The sequence below is a fragment of the Calonectris borealis genome, chromosome 9 (genome assembly GCF_964195595.1).
Source record: "Calonectris borealis chromosome 9, bCalBor7.hap1.2, whole genome shotgun sequence".
Classification (NCBI taxonomy): domain Eukaryota; kingdom Metazoa; phylum Chordata; class Aves; order Procellariiformes; family Procellariidae; genus Calonectris; species Calonectris borealis.
The window spans coordinates 15,082,139-15,101,775 of record NC_134320.1 but is presented as its reverse complement, the minus strand read 5'-3'; the positions used below and the strand labels follow the sequence as shown (position 1 = coordinate 15,101,775).

At 36.2% G+C, this 19,637-nt stretch overlaps 1 protein-coding gene across 16 annotated transcripts in view; it reads left to right on the top strand.

Moving 5' to 3' along the window:
• The window catches only part of DLG1 (discs large MAGUK scaffold protein 1), a 168,903-nt gene that overhangs the window by 55,791 nt on the left and 93,475 nt on the right, over positions 1 to 19,637 (top strand). For 14 of the 16 annotated variants that reach the window (XM_075158358.1, XM_075158361.1, XM_075158354.1 and 11 more), the window contains exon 4: positions 2,651 to 2,815. In XM_075158358.1, the coding sequence (XP_075014459.1) occupies positions 2,651 to 2,815 (165 nt within the window). Of the gene's footprint in view, positions 1 to 2,650; positions 2,816 to 4,524; positions 4,954 to 15,987; positions 16,260 to 19,637 lie in introns of those variants that run through there. The other 2 variants (XM_075158359.1, XM_075158360.1) reach the window with 2 other exon arrangements.

Here is a 19,637-nt window from a genome sequence, read left to right as displayed (position 1 = left end):
GCAATTTTTCACAACTATCACCATCTCTCCTTTGCCATCCAGCTAAGAAGAAGGTACGAAAGTGTTTTAAGGTTGGTGGTTGTAATAACAGAAGTCTTAATGCTCTTGCTTTCCTCTTTGGAATTTTTTCTTCTGCCTTGTGCTTCTCTGCTAATCATTGGTATTTTTAGAGAAAATATACTTGTATTGCTTATTATTGAGCAATTTCTTTATAATTTCTAATACTTCAAAAGCATAATTTCTGTCATAAAGTAGAACTTTATCTCGTATGGTCTCAATAATGAAGAGTTGAATTGAGTAGGGGAGATAAAGATTTTTTTAAATTTTATTTTTTAAGTACAAAAATAAATCAGAGTTATAATTTCAAAGATCTCTGACATCTCATCAGTTACTAGCTAAAAGAAACTGTGCATCTTTAGCGTCTGCCTGTATGTGTGTGGTTGGGTGTGGGTTTGTTGCTGTTTTGGGATTTGGAGGCAGGGTGGGGATTGTGTGCTGTAGGGCATGCTGTGACTGGGTAAAGTGCAGTGGGTGATGGAAATGTAAAGCCGCAAGTTGTTCCTTCTAGGTTAATAAGGGAACTTAGCTTGTCTCCCAAGGAATCTATTAGTGTTGGCAGAACAATGTGGCAGGGAAGAGAAGAGCAAACAAATCCTTTCTCTTTCAAGTCAGTTATGTGACTTCAGCTGCCCCATTTAACCACTTCTTTACTAGCAAAACTCTGCAATATTGCTTTATGATGAATCTACAGAAGATGGAGTAGACTGATGTATAGCTCACTTCCAAAGGAGAGAGATCTCATTCTGATTTGCTCCCTCCTTTTGCACTGTCTCCTGTGTTCTTTGAGCCCCTGTCTGAATCAGGGTCAGTAATCCAGTACAAGTCTAACCCCACAGAAGGAGAAGAAAGTTGGCAATTTTCTGCTAATTTGAGTGCCAGAACCAAAGAAAGGAAGGGGATATGGTACCTTCCGCAGGGTTTGGGAGACAGGGAAGAGTAAGAGATTCCTGTTGTTAGGAGTCCTGTTTGACCATGCTTAGAGATGTTTTTTTGCTGGATAGACAAACAATTAAGTCTTCCTGTAAGACAGGCACTCGGGGGTGGGTGGGGAGGAAATGAATGGGTTAAGCATTACGGGAGTTGGTAACTGATGGATCATTTCAAGCAGTTTTTTTGTCGTTTACCCTGTAGACTTTATAACTTTGTAATATTGCAGGACTCTTCTGTGAAGGGCAGGGATCTTTGTGGTAGCCTGAAATCATACTTTCATGTAACTGTTAACAGGGTTAGTTATCATACACTGTTTATCAGGTACTGCCTTGGTGTCGTGTTCACGTGCTTATAGACAAATGGGTTACTTGCAGTGATCTACTGGATTACGATGTAGAAATGACTTACCAAGATGACGACTACTTTTGATTTAAATTGTAGTATGTGAATCTTAGAATTCTGTTAAAAAAACCTCACGGGAATGTCTTCTATCCTAAATATGCTTTATTAATAGTCGGAAGAGCTTTTTCCAAGTTTAAGACCATTACATGTTTAGAAGGTTTTCCTGTTCCTTTAACAACATGACATGCTTTCCCTAAACTAGTAACAACTATGTATGTACTCCAGAGTATAGTAATAGTGTGTGAAAGTGAATGTGGTTATAAAATGTTGGGGTGCATCTTACAGACACAGTAAAACCTGCAGGAAAACTTACATGACTTTAGGGTTCACTTTAGTTTTAACTAGCAATAAAATGCATGGACTACCTAAAGTGCTTCAGAATTGGCTGAGACTACAAAGGTGAAACTAGGGTGAAGCTTATCTTTGAGTATGTTTGTAATGTGAGCCCATGTTAGCTCTGGAGTTCGGAGGTGCTGGATGAGCAGTTAACTCTGCAGTCCAGAGGACAGGTGCTCTGGATTTCATTAATACCTTTTAGTAGGGATCTGCAAGTGTGGATACAGCACAGTCTGACTAGAACACATCCCTGGTGGCTGAGTAATAGGTTCTGGTTTTTGAAATTGAATGCAAATTAATAAGACCAAGACTGAATAATGTCTTGTGTTTCTGTTTGAAGACTTGCTTGTTGGGGAAGCTTAATCTATCTAGTAGCAAAACCACATTTTATTGTTTCATAATAAAGTTAGCAGTAGTGAATTGCTATATTGATACCCCAGTATAAAAGCTGAAACTCTTTAGCTGACAAAAAACGCTTTTGGCAGATGTGCTAAATTCAAAGTATAGAAAAAAGCTTTTGAGGCTGATAGTTTTTAAAGGCAGGACAAGGTGATAAATCCAGTTGGTACTGAGAGTTTCTGTTCTTAGTGAATAATGTAGTGTTAAAGTGTTTGTAAGAAAAAACTAGTGAAGGGAAAAGTTCTTTGTAAAAGGGTTTGGGGACATGTTACTGTATGCAAATCGGCAAAAGAAAATTAGGTACCTTTATAGTAGTACTAGGTGAGACTAAGAAGGCTGGAACCTTTTTAGACATGATCAGTCTTTAAACTGAAAATACTAATTAAAACTTTTATTTCTGGATTTTATTGTCTTGAAGTCAGCAGGGTCAGAAAATAACTATTTCTGTCTGACCTAGGTTTTCTGGATAATCTTTTCACATTTCTCTGGTGGACTGATCTTTTTCTATAATTGTTTTCTTCAGAAATACCGCTATCAGGATGAAGATACACCTCCACAGGAGCACAGCTCTCCACACATTACCAATGAGGTGACGGGTCCGGAGCTGGTTCATGTATCGGAGAAGAATCTGTCACAAATTGAGAATGTCCATGGATTTGTTTCCCATTCTCATATTTCACCGGTAAAGGTAGGCATTTTAAAAGTTATTATATGAGTGAACTCTTCTGATATGCTCTCCAGGGATATAATTTTGTGGGGAGAAAAAAAAATGCATGAGATACACTTGCTTCTATTTTTTTAATGCAACTGCTCATTTGTACAATTAACTTTGTAGATGTTAAGGCATTGACTTAGTTCCACACATTCTGACTAAAAATGCGTGATAGTAAAATGCTCAGATAACAAATGTAGGTAACTTAAGGTCTCTGGTGTAGTTGTGATGGGCACTATGGTTACTGCTGTAGTTACATTTTGGGTTTTATACCAGGATCCTGTAGAATAGTTTGTTTCCAGTAAATATTTTAATCGAGGACCTATGTGGAAAACATAGTAAGCCAAGTGTAATATATGTCTCTGGAGTTTTTCAGCATACAGCACCATTATTCTCAAGACAGCTCTAGTAAGTTCAAGATAGATTTAAAAATTAAGAGAACAAACTGAGTGTGAGGCTTTGGGGGGCTCGGGGCAGCAGGCAGTTTTATTTGCTGGGTTAGTGAGGAGATGTAGCTTAATCATTTTCTGAATAGTACAATATTTTAGTGTGCAAGACTAAATGCTGTTTTCTATAACACTTCTGAGTCTTTAGGGCTTGTTTTGAGGAAAAAGTGGAGAAGTGATTTGATACTGATGAGTATTTGGGCTTTAGAATGATGAGGTGGACTTACATTGTGGTAGGCCTGCAGCTTGGTATTTTTTAGCATGAATTGTTGGTGTGGTAGTATCATTTGGCTGAAATTGGCAGTGTACTGTAATAAGCACTGCTATATTTTAAGAAAAAAGTTGTTTTGAATTTAGTTACATTTCCAGAATTTTTTTTATTATAAAGAAAAATCTTATTGAATGTATCAGCTTTTTATAATGGACTTGTAGGGATTCTGCAGAGGAACCAACTGTAGTGGGTGGGTGTGTTTAGTAATTGTGTTCCAGCTTTTCTAAGATTTTTAAAATGTGTATGTTGGTATTGGACACAGTTATTTATTTTTACTTAAAACTCCATAAGGAACTCTGTGTGTTTCCATAGTCTTCAGGAGCTAGACAAGCTGAATTCTTTAAGCCCTAATGAATAACCTTTTTGAAGTGGGCTATATTAACCTCTGAAGAGCCTTGTAAGAAGGCTAATATGACAAACCTTTCATTTTGAGAATGGCTAGGACCTCCATCTTCTGTTGCTTATGAAGGTACACACACAGAAAAACACTTTCACATGTCTAATTCTCTGAATTTATTGATATTCAGAAAGTAATACATCACATTTTGTGTGCAACCGTTAGAAATAAAAAAAAAAAGAAATCCTCTGCCTCTGGGGACTTAAGGTCAACTCTGTTTATTCACAAGCTTTTCCTAGTTCATAGCGCAGTTAGTCTTGCATTTCAGAAAGCATAAAGGGATCAAAAAGGCAAAGAGGCAAACTGTAAAACTGTCTGTAATAAGTGATCAAGTATAGTGCATTTTATAATGCATTTTACAATCCAGAAACTCATAGAAATAAAAAATAAAATTCTAGAATGGGTATGTGAGACTGAAGATCTGTTTCTTGGAACTAATTAGGTGTTATTTCATTGTACTTGAGACTGTTCAAAGGACTGTAATTACTTTGGTTTCTTTCTGGCTGCTTGGATCTAAGGGAAACCAAACTACTCAGAATAGTTCCTGTGTTTGACTTTATTTCAGATTATTTTTGCAAATAGCCAACTACAGAAATATAGAAGTGAGGATTTGATACTGGCAGTGTTAACATTCCGTGGAAGATGACTTAATTTCTTACCTCTCTATAGTGTGAGTGATCTCTACCTTACAGAGATCCTACCAGGGAGTCTCCACAAACAAGTGAGGCTTGTATTTAGAGTGTTATATGGCACCCTTAATTATCTGTTTTAATTGAGCTTTATCTAACTACTGTAACTTTCTGTAAAGACACTGATGTAAAACCCAGAACAGTTTTACAGAAATAGATATGAATGATTGTACTCTGCCTTCCTCTGTGACCGAAGCTGAAAATTTTTTAGTTTTCTTGGGGTGTGTTGAATATACAACCCTGCTGCGCTGTTCTAAAAGAAGGAAACCATGTCTCATTTAAACTATTCTGGAAATAGAGTTAAGCAGCGTGTAAGTATAATTACAAAATACAGTGAGGCCTTTTCAAAATACTCCGTATCTTGGGTCTCTGAGGAGAATTACTATTATCTTTCTCAAATTGGTAAGTGCTGGGAAATCACCACTTGATAGGAAAGAATGAGTATAAGAGAAATATCGTCGTTCAACTCCTATTATGTTTATACCATACATCTGATTATTTTAACGTGACTATACTCTTTATTAATTTCAAAGCAATGTAATCCTGACTTGTATGGTAGAACTGAAATTTCTGTGAGCTTTGTTCATCTGAAAACTGGGGTAGGTGCTCCAGGTTTCAGTTTTTTATCAGCATTTTGTGGAACTTTGAATTCTGATGCTAAGTTGGCTGCTGACTTGCTTCTCTTCTGAAGAAGTTAACTTCTTTGCATAAATCATTTATAATCAGAGTCTGAGGTCTTAAGGTATGTGGAGAGAGGGGTGCATCTATAGTTTTGTAGGCCCTGGAAATCTTTATGGGACCTTTTAGAGTAAAATGCCTTTGAGCTCACAAAATTTCTTTTCAGTCAGGAGATGGTTTGCTAAAGTTATTGGAATAAATGCTGTTAAAAATTGAACTTGAGTATGTCAGAAAAAAAACAAGGTTGCGATTGTATTGTTAGCATAGCTAGTCCTCTCTTCTTTTGACCTGATGATCTGCAAGACGTTCATAGTTTTGGCATAGCTCATGCTGAAGATCAATTTAGCAACAACAGCTCCGAGTTAAGAGCGCTTTGTGTGATTTATTTGGTAGGTTGGCTTGATGCACTGTGTAGGGACCAGGCTTTGGCTAATATACAAGATCTTGATTAGCTTTGTTCAATAGTACATTTGCTTAAGGAAACTAAATGTAATAGAGGATGTTGTGTTTATTACACTAATAAAATAATAAGAGTTAAGATTTTTTTTTTAAATATAGATGTTAAATACACTTGAAATTTCAAATACAGAGTTATTAGTTTGAAGAACAAATGTAAACAATGGTTTTGTGATCATATGCTGCTTTTTAAGAAATGCTGCAGAGGGCAGTAGAATCAGATTTTGAGGAATACCTTCTCTTATAGTAATCCCTCTGCAGTCTAGAGCAATAATACAGAACATGAATAGAAGATAGTGAGGAAGGGAGATGCCTGGTTTTAACTAGTTTACATTTTGTTCTGGAGAGAAGCTTTCAAATTTTCTAGGACTTAAAGAAGCTTTTACAACTTGCTTGGACAGGTGGGTGGTTTTCAAAGAGCAGCTTTCAATGACCAAAACGACAAATGTGTATCCTAAATTTTTAGAGGATCTGCATGTGACTACTATTTGTCAAATATTGCATGTTAAGTACTGTAGTAACTCAAGGTGGTTTACCTTCTTCACAGAGGGGTGGGCTACCCCAGATTCAAGTTGGAGTAAGATATTGCATGTTTGCAATTAGCATGAAATAACTGATACTAACTGTACTTGATTTAAAGTTTAAACATGAGACAGATTTTGTCTTGTTAGGGTCGAGCTTTGCCAGTTTAAGAAATAATGTATACTTCATATGTCTCAAGCATCAAAGAAGTAAACTTGACCCCGGAGATTTTGTGTTCTCTGTTCCCTATTTAATACTGTGTGAAGTGGAACTCTTCTTAATTCTGTAAAACGGCTTTTTTTTTTGAACGTTTAATGGTAGAAAATCATGAACAGATCATGAAAATGGTCAAACTTCAAATCCTTCACAAATATTCTGTCCCAAACATTTTAAAGAATATTTTCAGGTAAGTAGGCAGCTAGTACCAGAATTTCTTCAGTATGAGGTTTCCAAATTTCTCATAGAAACTTGCAATTACAATGCGAGGTTCCTTGAGTTATCATGAAATAAAATGTGATGAAGTTGAATTGACTTTGATGTAATTGAAGCAATACATTGTTACTAAGATCGACCACTAGATGGTGATGCTACAAAAGGATTTATTTCAATCGTAAAACTGAATTTAGCTTCTCATACCTTCAGATTGACGTTTTTGAATTTAACATTTGTTTTTATTAAACAGCTCCAACTAAGTGAAATCTGTCATTGGTGTGATATGATACCAAACAAGTTTTTAAACTCTGGAGTGGAAGTTGGAGTTTTCTATCAAGGAAAAAAAGCTTTGAGTAATAGATTATTACAAGGTTTTGAAATACTGGGTCATGATGTAGTAAGACAAAAAAAAAATTATCTTAAATTGCAGTATTCTTCATTTAAAGCAACCTGTGCATGAAAGGGAAAATATTTTATTTATAGCTCTATATTTATGATATAGCATGGCAATTCAATATTTAAGTGTAGATTCTGGTTGGGGCTTGTATATTTTTCTGTATTATGTTTGTGTATTACGTATTGGTATTTGGGGCTATTATTTCACTGGTAATACAGAAGCTCCAAAGAAAACATGCAATAATTCGTACACTCCTAAATATATTTTGTACTGGAAAGGTACACCATGACTAGTCTGATAAATTTTAATATTATTCTGCTCTGTAATAAACTCTCTTAATATTACAGTATTTACTGCAGTTCCATTATAACCACAATTCCCATTCAAAATTTGCAAAAGGCTGTTCTTGGAAAGTTTTCCAAATATTTGCTAAGTTTATAAATGATATTACAGTGTGGCTGCCTGCAGTAACAGGAAGCTAGACTTACTGAATCAGAAAAGTCTCTTCAGTTCTTTTTTCTTTAAACAAATCTTTTTTGCAGATCGATCTCTGGAGATTTTCATATTAACACCACTCTTCAAGAGGTGTGAGAAGAATGCTTGCACTTGGTTTGTTCCTTACACACATAGCGGACATTGATAGCTGAACATAAATGTTTTAGTTGGAACATTGTACTAGATTTATTAGTCTAGTAAGGTATCTAAAATTTCTTATTCGTGCTATACTGTAAAATTATAGTTACTGACTGAATAGCACAGCCATAAGGAACTAAAGGTATTCTGCTCGTTGAATATTTGGCATCTTCAGAATAGCTTTGTGCAATCATCAATGAAGTAGCAGAACAATCCAGGAATTGTGAGAAAGAGATTTGGCAGGGGGGAAGTATGTTAATCTTTAACTTACGGTTACATAATTATGGACTCTTGTACCTATTTCGTGCAACACAGTCAGCTACTTTATTGTTCTCATGTGTTCAGAAATGATCATCTCTGTACAAGTGATGCTGGGAAAAGACAATACTGAGCAGGTCAGGCAGCGCAGCAATTGGCCTTTTTCATTACCGGCTGCCTGTTTGATCTCATGCAAAGACCTGTCATTCCAGCTGAGCACTGTTATATTCTGCTAGAGTACTTGAGCGTCAGATAATGCAGTAAAAATCCCTACTTCCCTATACCAAAGATCTTTTTTAAAAATGTTTTAGACATGTGGATTAATGCTGCTTGCCTGCTTAAAGCACAGTGGTGGAGTCTTTTGTGGTTATATAAACTTATTTCAGTAAAGAAAACTATGACTTCATAATATTATGACATTACATGCAAATGGGTTACTGTTTTCCTATCTTTGAACAGTGAAGTATTTCAAACTAAGGTGAAATATTGTTCCCTGTTGAAAAAGATTACAGTTTTACCCTCAAATTTTAACTACAAAAATCTTTTTGCCCCAGTGAAGCATCTGGTGCTGGGTCCGAAACTGATCTCACAATGTGTTACATACCTTTGAACCAGCGGCACTGCAGTACCAGTGCCTCTCTGCTTTGTCTGTGTTTACCCAGCAGTGTCAGATCTGGGAGAAATTAGACTTACTCAGGCTCAGTTTGCATTAGAGTGAAAGTAGTCCTTTATTAGAATAAAAGCAGTAAAACAGAGTTTACCGTCTTTGGCTCTATGAATCTCTGAACTGTTGGAGCTTGGGATGGTACAGTGGGGAGGGAAGGATTACTCTACGTTTACACTATTAGCTACTGAGACAGACAGTAGGTTTGTTGGGCATTTTATTTGACCTAGTGCTGCGATTATCGGCTTGTTGGGTAAGAAGTATGGTCTTTAGCCTTACCTTTCCTTTTGCGTAGAAGTAGCAGCCCCTGTTTTTGTGCCAGATACCCCATACTTTGTGTAGTGTACACACTGTTTCAAAAAAGTTTCTAATAGTATATACCAGTGGTACCCAAACCTACATGACAGGCTTTGTAATCCTAGTACAGCAGTCCAGGTGACTACATGTACTGTAGTTTTACTCTGTGAAATAATTGTCTTGGGCCCACTTAGTGTATGCCTGCTTTTTTCCACATGTTTAGACATCTTTGGAAAAGTATTTCCAGGACCTAATGGTATTTAAGCTTAATGGTTTTAAATGAACTCTGATATGAAACTGCTTATCTATTAGTGCTGCAATGCTGTATAACAGTCTACTTGAATTGTGGTATCACAGGAATGAAATATGGTGAGGTGGTACTCATTCTTAAAATAGCATCCAGAAGGGAGAGGAGAAATGAGAACTCGCTCTCATTTCTGTACTGTCAAAACATGGTGAAACTATTCTAAAGAGCAGAATCAATAAGTATGTGGAGAAATTACAGATAAGAAAACAATGAAAGAATTGTAAAGAAAAGTTCGACCGCACAAATCTCTTAAAGCATGTGCATAAAGATCATCTTGTTGATGCAGGTTTCTAGGTTTTCTTAGATCACACAATAGAACTCTTCAAAGAAGCTTACAGAGAAATTTAAGCTGTCGTGGAATAAGAAAAAAAAATCTTGGGGTTTAATTGTTTAAAAAAATCCCAAAACAAACCAACAACAAAAGGAAAGTAAAGGGTAAGAAAGAAGATCAGTAATCATGATGGATGGAGGTTACTAGAAGGATCTCGGAAGAACTTGTGTTTTCATTGCATCATCTCAGAGGAATGAGAGCTGAGGGTTATAACTGATTAATGGAATAATCATCTCAGTACTCAAGTTACAGTCAAAAAGGCAAATGGAATACAAGGAATATCTGGGGAAGCAAATGGGAATAAAACTGCATTATTTTATCACTCTAGAAATCTGCACTGTTCCTTATCTTGATGAAGAAGGCATTTCAATCTAGAAATGGTTCTTAGAAGAGGAATAAGACTGGTCAGAGGCAGGGGCAGCTACTGTACAATGAAAGATGAATCAGTTTGACTCCTCAGTTTGGGAAAGAGCTGAGTCAGGAGATAATAATAAAATTACAGTCAGTAACGTTGAGTCACTAAAATGATGAAAATGACTAGGAATGGTTATTTCAGAAATATAAATTTGTATTTGCAAATATAAATTAGCAGGTGATAGTTTTCTTATAGCCCCTAAACGCAGTGATCTACAGTCAGCCTCTGATTTTAGAATAATCTCTCAGCTGCTGATAGTCTTTTGGTTTCTGGCTATACCGATAAAGTTATTACAGCATGCATTGCTTGTCTCTTCTGCCCTTTTTCTTCAACTGGAAGCAAGCACCTTTATTTAACTCCTTCCTCTTAATCTGTATGGGAAATAACTGCTTATATGTAAATGTGCATATACACACATCCTTCCTTTAATGCAGGATCACCTCCTTTCCCTGTGAACCCAAATCTTGTGCTGATAGGCTTAATAGGTTCCCTTCTCTTTATTTCTTGGTATGTCTTCCCTCCAGTCCCCCCCCATTTCCTCAAGTGCTTACCCAGAAGGCTTTTAGAGCTTGTGGAGCTTCTGTTAAAATAGACTTCTCTGTTCATTAGGGGAGTTTTTCTGCTCTCAGAAAGAACTGATGGTTTTTAGGATTTGGGGAACTATGAAGGCCATGTTCAAGCTGTCAAAGTACTTGTAACTTCCTATTTGCCCTAGTACATTTTCTTGTTTATATTATTTCCTGAATCCCGCTCTCATCTGAGCAGGTAGGCGAGATTACCCTGAAGATGAAGATGCTGTTTCCATTTAGAAATTAACGATCGGATGACACGTAATTTGCAAGATTGGTTGATATTTATGATTGTGAGAAAGTTGGCATCTATTACCTTTTTCTAAATGGAGACCTTTCTAAAACTTTATGACATCTTCAGCAGAAGGACAGTACTTCTGGAGTTAGGAACATACCTAGAATAGTGGAAATTATAAGAAAAACTTGAACATACTCGCAGAAATACTTATTTTTAGACTAACATCATACTTTGGTGGTCACTCTTGAGAGGACATGCTCTGCGATCTTTAATTAAAATGCCTTGCCCAAGTTCTTGATAGGTTACTACTTTTAAACTTCCTTTAATTGAAGAATATACAAATATGTGCAAAGGCATCTGTTTGTGTCATATAGTAAGAAGCAGTTGACCAAATCTGCCCCTTTCTTCAGTATGTATCTGCTCAACAAATTCTCGTCAACAGAGACAAAGAAAAACTGTAACAGATGGACTGTGGATTAATTCAAACATTAGTACAACCTAAGATACAGTAATCAACATCAAGGCTTCTTAGTAACTGGTTATACTCTTTTTGCCTGAGATTTCCCCTGAGCTCTCAGGGCAGTTGGGTTCATTTTGGTGACTGAAGAAAGCCTAAAGAAACTTTCATTAAACACAGGATGTTTTTATCAGTCTGGAGTGCCAAAAGGATGGGCCGGAGATTCATGAACAGGGTACGGAAGACCAAGCGGTTTAATCTGCACAGATTGGTAGGTTGGTTGAGGTGTTGTATGAGTAATAAAGTAATAATCTTTTATATTCAATATTTATACTAAATTGTATCATTATAGAATAAATGTGCTGGGGTGTTTACTTATAAGGTAGTTTCAGCAGTAAAATAATCTACTTTTTATTGACTATGTAAATCACACTTAATCAAAGGCTATCCTTAGTCCTGTCTCTGAACTAAAAGCTAAGATAGGCTTTCTAATGTATCTTAGAAGAAAGGGTTAACGATTTCTTTTTCCACAGTGTCCAATTTACGTAGTGTACTCCTGGGCTTTGGCTTAGAATATTGCATATGCTTGTTAATGAGACTTAAATTTGTTATGCCAGTAAATATTTATTAAACATTAGAATTCTGAAAACTGTAAAAAATAAACCTGAATTTATATCTACGTTTTCAGTGGTGGTTTTTGTTACCCTTCCTAGAGAGTTAAAGTTGCATAGTCTATATCTGAGTATTTAAATTGAATTCTGCACATTTCTTTTGTATCTTTTTTTTTTTTTTTTGGTAAAAACTTAAGTGATACTGAAAATAGTCCTTGCCCTTGTTTTAGGTGGTACTTGAATTTTCTCTATTAAGTATATCAGTTTATTCCCTTAGGGTCTGTGCTTATTTTAGCCAATATTCTGTTTAGCAGGACAGTAATAAAACTAACATAAGACACTTTTCAAATGCCTCACTTTTCAAATGCCTCACTTTTCAAATGCCTCACTTTTCAAATGCCTCACTTTTCAAATGCCTCACTTTTCAATTACCTCACTTTTCAATTACCTCAAAGGGTAATTGAGGTAACTGCTGTTAGCACATACAAACAGTTTTTGTTGCTGTGCATTTTTAATTTCAAGGTATACATGCTGCTTGTAAAGGTATGTCCAAGAAACTTTATCTTTGAGATTAAAAAATGGCATTATGTCATGTTTTAACTTGTCCCAGCAAGCTGGGATAATAAGAATTGGCTCAGGTACAAAATCAGAACTTTATTGCAAGTATTTGATGTTAATTTTTAAACTTAGGAACCACTGTAGTTACTGGATCTTGTTAATTGGCCGCAGAACAAGTAATGTTACTCTGCATCCACTATAAATGCAGATGTATCTTTCAGTTAATTTATTAAGCTGTAGAGAGGTATGTGTACTGATGTAGAAATTATGTGCTGATGTGTTTATTTGTTTTGGTTTTTTAATCTGCAAATTCTCAATTCTTGCCTAACAGTAAATAGGGGCTTTTTTGTTTTGCTGTGGTGTTTGGTTTTGGTGTTGGTTTTTTTAATTTAATTCAATTTTATTTTAAATTTTATCCCCATCAGTTCAATATCCAGAATGTGAAAAAGGTATGACAGAAGCTTTCAGCTCCCTTTAGGACTTCTGAGATTCCCTGGTGAGCCTCCCTGTTTTACCTCCTGACTTGGAGGCAGTCATTCACAGATGCAATTTCAGCTACCACCTCTTGATGATGATTCTTAGATTGTCTCCTTTCTCTGAATACTTCTTTTTCTGTCCAAATAGCACTTTCTCTGATTTCTACTTGTAGGTGTTTCAGCCTCTGAAATGCTCTTTGACCAAAACAAGCCCTTGTTTTTACTCCCACCCATCGTTTTTTCCACTGTACAAGCGACCATTCTTCTGCTCTGGACTCCTTTGCATTATCCTGATATTGTATCATCTCTAGAGTTATGCCATGCCTTTATCTTCAGGTTGCTTTGTAACGCGTAAAAATCAGGGTTTGTCTCATCACCACAGTACAGGCTGCTTCTAAAAATAACTGCAACTGTATCTTCTCATGCATCAGCAAATGTTGCTCAGTACCATTAATATCCATATGGAGTGTAGGTGACACAGATTGCTGCCTTGTATCACCAGTGTGATTGCATAACCTCGTCCTGAAGTACTTTTCTGGATTTCTGTCTCCATTGAAATGAGATCATCATAACTTCACTTTCAGGAATTTTTTTTGTCCATATGAGCCCTTCCTGAAGTGCTGATTTCTAAAGTCTCTTTGTCGGTGATGCCACAGTGGATTGGTGGGTGAGTGGGAATCATCCTTGAAAGAAACTGCCTTAAAACACAGCAGACCTGTCTCATCTTCAGATGGATTGATGTAAGAGCAAGAAAAATAAGTACTTGGTACATTGCTTCTCCATGTATTGTGGTGTTTCTTTTTCAGAATTTTAAACAACTCTCCCATGTGGTTCTCAATTTGAAGCCTATGGAGACCTCTCTCTCTTTCTCTCTCTCTTATATATATATAAAAAATTGAATTCTTAAAGATTTTTTTTTGAAAGTTATACTAATATTCTTGTGCTCTCAGATCTTTTAAAATGTACAGGAGTGTCCACATTCAAGACCATATGAAGAAAAACAGAAAAAATATTTTCACTTGGACTGTTTATAAAAAGTCTCAGAATTCAAAGCATGTAATTTGTAGTTTGTTCCAAATATCTTCAATGATAGCCAGGGATTAAGGAATTTCTTCAGTAATAAATTCATAGGCATTTTTCAGACTAGGTATTTTCTTCAAGTCTGGAAAAAGGTAGGGCTGCAATATTCTCATGAAAAGCTGTCCATTTAAATGGATCGTTGCATCTGCTATGTCTCAGGCATTTCTTTACCTCCATTATCTGTCTTATGAACATGGTTTTGAGGACACTGCACGAGTAAGACTGAGTTTCATATGACTTACACTGATAAGCCATTGTATTTTATGAATATTAATAAGGTCTGTCTGAAAGATGTACTCAAAATATTTGTCTGTGATATGTTATTGAGCTGTACTAGTGACTAGAAGTATATGGTGCATTGATCTTATTACCACAGTTTTAAATTAATATACTTATTATTTCTGCTTGTAATGTAAGCTGTCGGAAAAAATTTGCTACACAGAATAGGATAGCTGTCAGTAAGAATTTGTTAAGCAGAAGAGTATATTGCACCAAAAAAAAAGTATATGGGGGAATTTGTAATCCCCACTAAAATGCACATCATAAGTCAGTGGATTTATAGAATCATGTTGTTGTAACTTGTGGCAGTGTTTTAAGGGACTCTTCTGCCTTTGTTTGTCATATTGAGGGTTTTTGTCATTTTGAAAATGTTTACTCTTGGTTTTTATGGTTATGACCGTTAGAGCATTTTGTATAGAAATATACCACAAACAGTTTTGATAACTTTTTGTTGGATTTCCAGAGGCAAACTTGTACTGAAAGCCTTGACACTTAACTGATTTCCTAAGTAATCTCTTTCATGCAAGCTGGAGGATTTTTCTTAAAATAGTTGACTATAAAAATTTGAATGGTGAATTCTGTAAGGTAACTGGGATTCTTATAATCTCTTTGATATTGACTGTGTGACTTCTTTTTTACTGTGAAGAGAACAGAGAAAATGCACACCTATAGCCGTAATACTCTTGTGGTTTGCATTGGAAATCAAAGTAATTTTACTGAAAATTCATTACTGCATAATAAGAATTTTTCATTTTTTGCCAATTCTTGTACTTTTGAGAAGTAATGTTTTCATATTATTAATTGTTTTCATATGATGCTTACAGTATTCACAGAATTTTGGAGATAGGTGTTATGATCATGATACATTAATCATAGAATAAGAACAACAGAGTGGTGATTTTGGTGTTTAACCTTAATATGCCTAATCTTCTCGCTGGTTTAAAAAAACCAACCAAACAAAAAACCACAACAAAACAACCCCACTAGACACCCATTGATATGCAGCACAAAATGACTGTGTTGTCACACAATGATATCTTCCATTTATAGTTGTTTTATGCACTAAGGAGGGGGAAAAAAGAAGAAGAAGAAACCAGCAAACACTTCTTTCCTGAATATTTTTTTCTGAACATGTTGTTAAGGTCTCTTTGCTCTGTGAAACGTTTTCAGAAAGACAGAATCGGTGAACAAGAGCAATTATACTGCATGCTCCCTGTTTTGTTCGGTTCAGGTTTATAATTTATGCAAGTAAGGAAGTGAAAAGATGCTATTGGATCTTACTACAGGCAGTGATTGAAACTTGGTTATTTTTGATCCATGCTTTCTCCACCCAGTAGCTGTTATCATGCACCACCGACCTCATAGCTGTGTATTCGTAACATTGTACTGTACCTGCTACCCAGTTTCTCTTAAATATCTGTTGTCAGCTGGGAAGGGAGAAAAAGCTTTTGATCCTGTGGGTTCTGAAAAAGGAAAAATAAGAAAAACATTTGCTTGCTTTTTTTTTTTTAATTGCTCAAGATTATGCTCGTCAATGTAATCACAGGTACAGAAGGGATGTAGGGGGTGGAAAAGCTTGAAGAAAAATAGCATCAGCTATCAAGAATTTTGTTTTCCCGGTTTGTAAACGATGCTGCTGTAATTCTATCTGCATTTTTTTTTTTCTGCTCATTCACCACTCAGCAGCTGGTAGGGAAGTAAGACTGCCTGGCAACCACCTGCAGAGCTGCAGAGATGAATTACATTTTCGGAAATAACACACTCCTCTATTCTCGCGCCAATCGAGGCAACACTAGCTCAAGCCACAGTTCTGTAGGCCCAAAGCACAAGCAGTGGGCAAAGAAAGGCTCGACAGATGAGTTACGGAATGAGCCTTCCCGTTGGCAGCAGATAGTTGCATTTTTCACTCGGAGACATGGTTTCATTGACTGCATTTCTGTTGCTGCCAGCTCCACCCAGGTAATATGCCACTTGTTGAAATTATTGTGTCTGCATGTTTTCTGGTTACGTGCTAGTCAGAAATAGCAATCTCTTTATATATGCATGCTTTCATATAATTTCTGATTTATGAATGGTGTTTTTGGTCTGCTTTCATTTTCATATTTTACAGAGCTCTGTATAATTTTTAGCATTAAAGCATGAAAATGGAAGCACTTAAATGAGATCTGGGTTTTTTTTAAGTTATTTTGCAAGTGGTGAGCCTCCAACAAGTTTAAATATGAGGTATTTTAATGAAATAGTGAAAAATGTAGTTTGCATTCTACTGCCTAGCCCTGGAAGGGAATAACGTAGTTAAGAAATACCAATTTCATAGCTATAGTAAGATGACAGTTCAAATAAAAACCATATATTTCCTGGTTGAGGAATTGTATTTAAAAGATGAAATAATTTAAAGTCTTAATTATATATAGCTCAACGAGTTCTAGTCAATATCAGTTTTCTGGGTTTTTTGGCTGCTAATAATCCATAAATAAGACTAAGGAATGCCTTCCTTACATGTAGAATGTACATTTAATAGTGCAGTCTGTAAGAAAAACATGACATTTTCCAACTTGACTGTCAATCTGCTCTAAGTGATGTTTTTAGTAGTCATTGAAAGTCAGGTAAAAGGAGGCAAGCCAAATTTCAGGTCTGTGGGTTTTGGGGTGAGTTCTTAAGGTTGATATTGAGAGAAGTTTAAACTTATTAGCATTAGCAGATGAGTATCTCTTTGGATAATGCAACAAAATATGGAAGAATGCTGAGATGTCAGCATTGTTTAAAAATGTGACATTAGATTTGTTTTGCTTACTGTCAAGCTAAATTCAGCTTTAGTCAAGAACAGTTGCTTTCTTGATGTCGTACAACCTGAAGTACTACAAAAACTTGTAAAAAAAGGAAACATTTGTTACCCTTAGACACTGTAATATTATTAAGATATTTTATATCTTTTGGTAATTGTTTCAAAGATGATAAACTGGCACTTCTTCTGGAAGACTGCATATTGTTGCCTGGTTTTTGCTTGTGAATTTAGAATAAACAACAAAGAGGAGATCTTAGAAGGGGATTTTCATTTTCTTGTTGCAAATGAACATGACTGTCGAAGAGGGATCCTGTAGTTTCTGTAATGGGTCATTATACAACTCTTAAGTGATGCATTAGGTAGACATAATAGCTTCTAAGTACTGTTATTTTTTTAAAGACAAAATATATAGTATTAAGTCTTTTTGAATAAATATTATGGTTGCTCTTATTTGTTTAATGCTTGAACAAGTAATATTGGAATGCATGAAACTAGTTGGACTGACTAGTCAGGACTAAAAATTTGCTGATAAATATAATACTGAATAGCCTCTGCTTTGAGTGTGGATTGGACCAGACAAAGATCCTGAGATCCCTGCAAACCAAAGCTGTGATTCTGTGAATATCCCAGTGTGTGTTCTGTTTTTCTGCTATGAAAAAGATAGCTTAACTTTGTGAAACCTGCCAAATTTTTTTCATAAGTCTGACAGTTCTTCCGTTAAAAAGAATTGCCTATAGGTGTTCATGTCCAGAAGGAGGGAAAAAAACATAAAATATTTTGAAGTGGTTGTAAAAAAACTTAATGAGCATATTCAGATGTAATGCACTGAAAACATAAGAGCTTGTTGAAGCCTCTTCCTCTGGAAAGATGCTGTACTATTCTCCTACCTTATCCACCCATTGCAGCTGTTCTAGCCTCAGGGAGGGAAAAAGACATTTAAAGATTGCTCACTGGTGCAGTTTTGTTTTTCAGTTCTCTTCAATTTTTGATCTATGCTGTAGTATTCTGAAAATTCTTGATGACTCTTATTTGTTCATTTAAGATACATCCCCATCACTTGAATGTAATCACATTTGCAGAGTCCAAATAAATAATTAGACGTGATGTACTTCTCCCTGACCTTGTCTGTTGAAATTCTACTTGTGATGATGGGCTTTATATATTCTTACTGTTGTGACATCATGATTTTTAACATATACAAAATCAAACTGATGTTTTTTAAAGTACTGGTCTCCTGCTTTCCTTGTGAATCTGCTATATAGCACCCATTTTTAGCTATTCCTTCATTTGCTTGGCTTTCTTGGATGGGGTGGGATGGCAAGGAATGGTTACATTTGCTTGGTTCCCTCCATTACCAGTGAAAGGGAAATGACTCCTGGAGCTTGGGCTGCATGCCTCTGTCTTCTGGGACTTGCACAGGTCGCCCTCTCCCCAGCAAGATGGTAAGAGGACTTTTGCTAAAGAAGGGACTTCGGGTTTGAGGTAGGGTATTTTTTGAGTAGGAGGTCTTGTACCCTAAAGAAGCAAGGAAGAAGTTGGTGATGGATATGGTAGCACTGCTTTTTGCTGTAGTTACCGCTCGGCTTGCGCCCAAAAGAATGCATGTATGCACAAATGCATTGTGGCATGGAGGACTAGTCAGGTGTGAAAGGTTGCTGTAAAAAGCCACTGCACCCTGAAGACTAGCAATCCATTTTCAAACATTAAAGGTGCCTTATTTACTAGTATTGCCCCTTTTTAATGTTTCTAGAAGATTCAAATCACGCGTCTCTCACAGGAAAAAGGCAGCAGTGGAAACAGATGGTGTGAACAGGTGAAAACGAAGACAGTAAGATGGTCATTCTGACTCTGCTTGTGTCCTGCCCTAGCCGAGGTCTCCAGGGTGTTTTGCATAGAACTTGAGGTGGTTATAGTGATTTGTAGACTTTGCATTACTTTAGTAACAAGGAGTTCAGTGATCAGACGTTGCAGTCTGTCCATAGAGCAGCAGTACATTGCACTGGGTGAATAACTGTTCCATTTGCAGTGGTGAACAGCTGTAGAGGTAGCAATGCCTTTCTGCCCCGCTAACCACACCAGTCTCCTTTATGAGTCTGGGGAAACTGATTTAACACGCTCAGGCATTTGAGGCCTTTATTGTTTCTTCCTTCTGCATTCCCTGTGATGAGGAGTTAGCTACTCAATTAGAAGAATTAAAGACTTTGATTAGAGGCTGGTCTTTCAATCTTGTCAGCAAATTTATTAATTTCTTTAATAAAAGCCAAATCTGTGGCTTAAAATGGAAGATAAGGATAAAAACAAACATACAACAAATTGATGCTGTCACAAGGGTGAATAACTAAGCCATGATCTTAGTCAATATATGGTTATGCAAATGAAAAATACTGGGTAATTTGAAGTACTGTCCTAACAAGAGATATGCATATTGCATCAACAAAGATAACTATATCCAGGGCAGTTCTTTTCCCCAAAGTCTTTCCAGAGCTCTGAGAAGCACCTGGTCTTGACAGCTGTCATGTCTCAGAATGTATTTTAACTGTCAGTAGTATTTGGCC